At 43.0% G+C, this 7,469-nt stretch overlaps 1 protein-coding gene across 1 annotated transcript; it reads right to left on the reverse strand.

The window, feature by feature from the left end:
* Positions 1-22: 22 nt before the first annotated feature.
* On the reverse strand, positions 23-5,538 carry LOC132648547 (cystatin-A-like). Its single transcript, XM_060370333.1, has 3 exons — positions 5,380-5,538; positions 3,021-3,122; positions 23-224 (listed from the first exon to the last, which is right to left on the reverse strand). The coding sequence occupies exons 1-3, from the start codon at positions 5,443-5,445 to the stop codon at positions 102-104; spliced, it is 291 nt and encodes a 96-aa protein (XP_060226316.1). The 5' UTR covers positions 5,446-5,538; the 3' UTR covers positions 23-101.
* Between the last annotated feature and the right edge of the window lie 1,931 nt (positions 5,539-7,469).

The raw sequence follows: 7,469 nt of genomic DNA on the forward strand, positions 1-7,469 counted from the left end.
TGAGTCATGATGGAAGAAGACAGGTATTTGAAGAATGCTTCTTTATTGATGGCCACATCTCTTTACAATGAGAAGACTCAGGTAAGTTTAGAATTTCCTTCTTAGAAGTAGGTCAGGTCATCATCCCTGGTTTTGTCAGCCTGGTAACCACTAAGTTCAAAACCAGGATCATTGATACCACTGAAGGCTCTCACGTGAATGTAACGGCCACCCCCTACATCAACCTGAAAAACATAAAAGAAGAAAGAAAGCAGAAAAGGAAGGAAGGAAGGAAGGAAGGGAGGGAAGGAGGGAGGGAGGGAGGGAGGGAGGGAGGGAGGGAGGGAGGAATAGAGGTTATTAACATGGATATCCATTGTATGACAAATCTTCTCTTTTGTAAAGATTTGATGTGGTAAGCTGTCCTGAAACCACACTTCTGGCCTAAGGCGGCATCAATGAACAAAGCTCCCATCAGCCCTAGTGTTAAGAGAAAGAGCAACTAACAGTATGGCAGGAGGCATATTTCCTAGGTTCATTTTTAATAGCTTTTAGAAAACGATTTTAGTTAATTTATTTGTATGAACATGTGTCTTCAAGAGCATCCCTTGCCTACAGTGCCCAGAGACCTTAGCAGAGGGTGGTAGGTCCCCTCAGACTGGAGTTAGAGATGGCTGTGAGCTGCCGTGTGGGTGCTGGGACCCAGCCCCAGGTCCTCTGCAAGAGCAGCCAGCACTCTTACCCACTGAGCCCTCTCTCCAGCTGGATTTAATTTATTGTTCTTTTCATTAAATCCTGAGCACAAATTTCATTCCAGAATCACATTTTATTTCCACGATGCCTGGAACAGGAGCAAAGGGCAGCCTGTACTTTTGGTGAGTCTGCTTTCTGACTTTCAAGTTGGGAGGAGAAACTCATAGTTACTTGAGAAAATATGGACTGTATGGTCCCCATACCTCTGATTTATTGAGACCTACTGCGTGAACAGCTAGCAGGTCGCCTCCTTTGTAAAATAAAAGGAGCTTAGATGTCATAGGGGTGACAATCCCATTGGTAGTTTGGGCATGAACCCAGGTCCTAGAACATCAGGGTAAGAACTGCCACTTTGTTCTTTATTGGAACAATAGAAGTTCTGTGTTATACAGTAGATATTATGGTCTGACAGTCCTTCCTCCCTGAATCTTAAAATGCTACTAATCAGTTCACCAATATATATAACACTACGATAAGTACCATACAGCAAGTGTGAACACCATACCCCAAGTGTGTGTGTGTGTGTGTGTGTGTGTGTGTGTGTGTGTGTATGTGTGTGTGTGTGATCTCATTGACTTCTTATTGTAGGTCTGAAAAAAGGTGTGACACTCTCGGTTTCAAAGCCACCAGACACAGATTACCAGAGAGTAATTTTCAGGAGCTGGGGAGGTTAGCCAGCACAGTGCTGCCTAGCTTGCATGAAGCCTTGGGTCTGGGCAACCAGCACCTCCTATGTAAGTCAGGTGGCAAGTGCCTATCATCTGAGCGCTCAGGAGGTGGAGGCAGGAGGAACAGACATTCAAGGTCATGTTATAAATATGGTGTTTGAGTTCCAGGACAGCCTGAGATACACATAGACTCTGCATCAAAACAACAACAACCAAAACACCCTAACCATCAAAACAACAAAAAACAAACAAATAAACAAACAAAAAACACCAAACGTTAAGGTGTAGTAATTTTGTCCCCCTGTAAATGGCAGAGTCCAAATTCAAACCCAGATCTGTTGGATTCCAGTGTCTACATCATGTTGCTTCTCTTGTTGGTTGGTTTTGTTTTGAGGCAGGCATTTTATTTTTAATCAATATATTAAAATTCATAGCTTAAGTTATTAGTTACTTAAAAAGAAGAAATAAATGGCATTGTGCCTTGGTTCAGTGTCCAAGCCGAGTAGGTAAAGTCACTTGAATAGCTCTTATCTTTGGAATCAAGATAGTCATTGTGTAATATATAGAGAGAAACACAGAACCTATTTATTATCCACAGTTGAGTTTTTTAATTGGTTCCCTTGTCATCACAAGAATGTCAAAGTATTTTTTTCTATTAGAACTTAATCAGGACATTTAATTTAATTTTTTGATATGGCTATAAAAGTTGTTTAATTTTTTTTTTTTTTAGAAATTATATTCCTGTGACTCTGTGTATGGGTGTGCACAGGTGGGGAGGGTCAGGCCTCTTACAGCTGTTGCTGCAGCGGTTGTGGGTCATCTGCGGTGGGTGCTGGGATCTGAGCCTGAGACTTTGCAAGAGCAGCATTCAGTCTTAATGGTGGAGTTGTTTCTCTGTCTCCTAAAATTTATTTTTAAAATACTCTAAGTATGGCTTTATACTATAGCTGCAGTGTCACGAGTTGGACCTGCTTGAGCTATAAAAAGATTTATTTGGGGGCTGGAGAGAAGGCTCAACAGCTAACAGCCCTTGCTGCTCTTCCAGAGGTCCTGAGCTCAATTCCCAGCAACCACAAGCAGGCTCACAGCTGTCTATAATGAGACCTGATGCCCTCTTCTGGCATGCAGGTGTACATGCAAACAGATCACTTAGAAACAGAAATAATTTTTTTTAAAAAGGAGTATTTAAGTTATATTAATAACTAAAGAATGAAAATAGCTATTTAGAAAAGAGTTATTCTTTCAGATAACAATTGTAATCCTTTAAGTGCATTTAACTTGAACACATATAAAATTAGGACATTTTGAGGTAGAAAATGCTTTAAGACACTGTCTGGCCAAATTCCATACCCTAAGACTCATGCAAGCACATCCACATAACAGAAGAAATGGCCGTGGCTGGGAGCCAATGCCTTGGCTGTTACACCGTCTTTTCTGTACAGTTTTAGAAATTAAAGAGCACGTACAAAAGCTTTCTATATTCACAAGGAAAAGCAAGGTTAATATCCTATCACTGACAGATCTGGGAATCTCCTACTTGCAGGTGTCTTCTTTAAACGAAGGTCCAGTCGGGTCGACAGAACACACCCCAGCAGTGTGTAACTGAGGACAGAGTCTAACCTTAATGAAGTGATTGATTCCAGCGACGACTTGGGATTTATACTCGACGGCTTTGAAGGTTTCGTATTTCTCATTGGTTTGCTCTTCCAGCTGCGGTTTGATCTTATGAAGAGAAAGGGAGAGAATGCTTTTAAGCTGTGTTGGCTGCGCTTAGCTGAGTTACAAACCTGGGAACCACAGAGATGCCGATGAGCCTAGAATGGCGGCTCAAGTCTCTAAATCTTAACTGGAAATTGTCCCCTCAGGCTGTCTCCTGCCAGAGGGGACAGAGGAGTGAAGTCTGAAAGTCAAGCCACCACGCTGTCCTTGTTCCCCAAAGTCCTTTTAGGTCTTTAACCTATGATTAGGTTTAAAAGTGTTTAATTATGTTGTATTTCTTAATGTGCTCTAGATATCTTGATTTCCTCTGCACTGTTAATTTTTGGGGCGTACAGACCAGGTCTTATCGCCCTTTAGGTAGCTTCTATGGTTTGTAGCCTGACACCAGACACTAGACACCTAGGAGAGACTCAGGAAACGCCCTGTCACCAAATGGGTCGTGGCTGGGCGTCTTGAATGGTGATTTAAACCCGATGCCATGCTTCCACAGAGGAGGCAGGTTTGCTGCAGTCTCTCCTCTCATACCTGCAAAGCTCCCTGTGGAAAGGGCAGGTTAATTTCCTAACTAGGTGACTCAAGCATTTCGAGTCTTGGTTTCATATTCTGAAAATAGGATGTGATGCCCTCCTTGCCCACCTCACAGCTTTGAAGATCAAATGGGAGGTGGGGTGTAGTCAAGGATTTTAAAAGAGCAAAGATCCTTCTCCCAGTGAGGCAATCCTGTTAATGTCCATTTCTCATTCTACTTTTCCAAAGCTGCAAACACACACTTCTAAATTAATTTTATTCCTGAAGATGTGGGCCACAGGTGGTGTCATCAGCAAGGTAAGCCCTTCTGGGAGTTACCTATCTTTTAAAAATTATGTGATAAAAATGCATTGGATATCTATGTGTGTGTATCTATCTCTATATATCTATATCTATATCTGAACATCTCAGGGAATTTTTCAGGCAACACGCACAGCAACTTTGCCTCATCTGTGCATATTTGTTTTTGAAATCATTTTTCTGCATGTGGTTTTAGTGAGTCCTTTTATCTCTTTCTTCCTACAAATGAAACGGAGGTAACCTATTTGAAAACCCCATCTCCTCCAAGCCTCCTGGGATGCCAGATATCGAGTTCTAGAAGAAAGGGAACCCTGGGTAGAGCAACCAGAGAACCTGAGAGCCTGGATGAAATGTGGACGTGCGGGCTGCATAGCCTGCATTTTACCTAGAGCAACTGCTGACTCATGTGCACAGCAAGTTTGAGAACGGCAGCTTGATGGGAGAAGCCAGATGAAGATGTAAAGATTTAATATTATCTTCCTCAAAAGTAAAATGCCCAATATTTATTAAAATAAACCCACGAGTGAGAACTAGTTAGTATTTAGTCATTGAATAATAGGCCTGTGACAGCCTGTAGAATGTCCAGTCCCTTACGCATGAAGGCTCCCATCTCTTTGACTCACATAGAGGCCTATGGTTCCTGGCATAGTGGTGCATGTCTGTAATCCCAGCACTTAGAAGTTGAGGCAGGGGAAGTGCCATGAGTTTGAGGCCACCCTGGGTTACTTAAGTGCTAGACTAGCCAGGACTACATAGCAACACCATGTCTCAAACAAACAAACAGCAAACACAACTGATCTGCCTGGGTGATGTGATGTTTCAGGGAGGAAAAACAAAATGATGTAAGAAAATAAGATGACAGATTGCAAACTATGCCCGTAATTCCCATGTGTTTCTCTGTTATAAAACATGCAACACAGTACATTTTTAGCATATAGGTGATAGTTAAGGACCATATATTAACTTGCTAGAAACATTGACTTCTATTTTGACTGCGATGGTGTGGTGGCAAAGCATCTGGAATCAGTGCAGGAATCGCTAACAGTCTTATCTGCTGTCAACCTGAGATGTCCCTAACAACCTTAGACACTGGCTTCAAGTAGTGAGGTGGAAAACACTCCATCAGTCAGTGGATCAGAGCTCCTGGGATCACACATGTAAGTAAACGTAAGTAAAAGCACAAATTCACCTTCAGCAAAGGAGGAAACCAAGGCTGCAGTAAACAGTGTAACTTGGCCAATTTTACAATTAGAGTGCTGAAATTTCTCTAAAAGGCTTAAGATTCCTCTTTAAGCTCTAGAAAAGTCTGAACAAATCTCACACATTTCTGTTTTCTTTTTCTTCCCACACTCTTAACACAGGGCCAAATTATGAACCAAATTTTGAAAGTTTGATTTGGGATCAAACTTCATCCTGAAGTGCAGCGACTCACCTTGTCAACAATCTCCTGGATTTCTGGTGTGGCAGGTTTGGCCTCGCTCAAGCCTCCTCGGATCATGCTAGCTAGCTGCTTCTTTGCTAGGCAGGATGCTGAGAAGAAGTGATCAGGCAAACTTGGAGACTCAGGGTTTTAAAGGTCCCTATAAATCTCCTCCTATGTATTACATCATCACCTTCCACAATAGTGGAGGGACTGAAGAAATGAGTGTGGCCTCAGGCAAGTCTTATTACCAGTCTTAGAGGAAATGCTGAGTGGGGTTGGGGGAAAATGAGGTGGGGGAGTGAACAAGTGGGCGTGCTCAGGAATCAGGTGTGGTTAGCATAGGTTCCTCCCTTCTCTGTGTGCCAACTTTATCCTGTTGTGTCAGATGAGGAACCTGAGTTTCCAAATATGTTAAACCTCAAAGAGGTTTTTTTTCTTTTTTCCCTCACTTACCCATTAATTTATTTACTTTACATCCTGATAGGCATTTCCCCTCTCTCCTCTTCTCCCAGTTTCTTCCTCTCACTTACCCATCCCTCCACTGGTGCCCCCTCCCATGGGAATCTACCCACCTTGGCATGTCAAGCAGGACTGGGTTCATCTTCTTGTATTGAGGCTAGAAAGGCTGACCAGCTAGGGGAAAGGGATCCAAAGGCAGGCAAAGAGTTCTTTAAGAAAATACTTAATAATGTCAAGGCTGATTGCTTAGAATTCACCCAACCTTATAAGACAGTAAAACTGTCTATGGAGGACTTTTATTTCCAGTGTCTAAATTTATTTATTCTCAAAGAATAAAATAGCAAACATTTCTTTATTTCATTTATTATTTCATTTATTTCTTCTGCTGCTGTTGAGTCTCTCCCCCTCTCTTTCTCTCTCTCTCTCTTTAAGAAGGGATTTCATCTGTAATCCCAGCACTCAGGGTCTGCAATGTGAGTCCAGGACAGCCATGGTTATACAGAGAAACCCTGTGAGGCCGGGTTGTGGGGAGGGTTGGGGGAGGGAGATGAAAGGATTTCATGGATCCCAGGCTGGCCCTGTCTAAAACAAGACAAAACAAATCAATGGGAAAAGATATTAACTGGTAAATCGCCTTTCTTTAGATTTACAGAACCCATACTGACTGGTAATCTTTATTTAACATGAGACTCTTATGCTTTTTCCTTTAATCCCATGCACCAGCCTACACAGCCTGTAGATTTCCATGAGGGTTGACTTATCGAAAAGAAATTCCGCTGTCTAAAAAGAAGTAAAGGGAACTTGGCTTGAGAGGCCACTGTCTTTTGAGATGATCTGATGCATTGGAGAAGAAGGAAACAAAACTACATGAAACAAAGCTGAATGATGCTGGACACACTGTCAGGCAGCCTCCCTACCCTGCTCTCTGTCTCCTGTGAGTTGGCCAAGACTGAGCTTTGGGGGTGACAGCCCCCCTCTGCTCTCATTTCCCCAAGCACTGCTCCTTGGGTAAGCCCTGGACTCCCCCCTACTAGCTCTGGTCACATAAACCTTGACCTTCAAGCCAGTGAGGAGCCAGAACTTCAGGAGCAGTTTGGACTTTGGCTCATGATTGCAGGGTTAGGCCATCTATCACAGCGAGGACAGCCTGGTGGTGTGTGCGTGAGGCAATTGGTCTCATGTGTCTGAAGGAGAACAGGCGCTGGCACTCAGCCAATTTCATTCTTTTCTTTGGTCTAGGACCATGGGATGGTGTCATCCATATTTAGGATGGGTCTCCCACCTCAGTTGACCCAGTGTAGAACTTTCTTCAGTGAGGTGCCAGAGGTCTGTTCCAAAGGCCTTTCTAACCAAAGCCCATCAGATTGACAGAGGCCACTATCAGGATGGTCACCTAAGCAGAGTTCTAATAACTGATTCTCATTGGAGACAGGGTTTTGCTATTTCGTGGCCCAGGCCTTTCTTCAACTCCCCATGCTCCCCACCTGAACCTTGAACTCACGATCCTCTTGACTCCACCACTCACATTCTGGGATTCTAAGCATGTGCCTCTGTGCCCAGTGCTAACATCTGCCCATTTTAAATGGCTTGTTCTTGGAAATGTCTTTGCTGATGTTCAGACTCAGAAAATGATGCATTAA

The sequence above is a fragment of the Meriones unguiculatus genome, chromosome 17, assembly GCF_030254825.1.
Source record: "Meriones unguiculatus strain TT.TT164.6M chromosome 17, Bangor_MerUng_6.1, whole genome shotgun sequence".
Classification (NCBI taxonomy): Eukaryota; Metazoa; Chordata; class Mammalia; order Rodentia; family Muridae; genus Meriones; species Meriones unguiculatus.

What these genes read in the sequence shown, in the direction of transcription:
- LOC132648547 (XM_060370333.1), bottom strand. Translation starts at nt 5,445, where the DNA reads ATGATCCGAGGAGGCTTGAGCGAGGCCAAACCTGCCACACCAGAAATC. An exon ending in TCCAGGAGATTGTTGACAAG is followed by an intron (nt 3,123 to 5,379) that starts GTGAGTCGCTGC and finishes TCTCTTCATAAG; the next exon opens with ATCAAACCGCAGCTGGAAGA. An exon ending in GAATCAATCACTTCATTAAG is followed by an intron (nt 225 to 3,020) that starts GTTAGACTCTGT and finishes TATGTTTTTCAG; the next exon opens with GTTGATGTAGGGGGTGGCCG.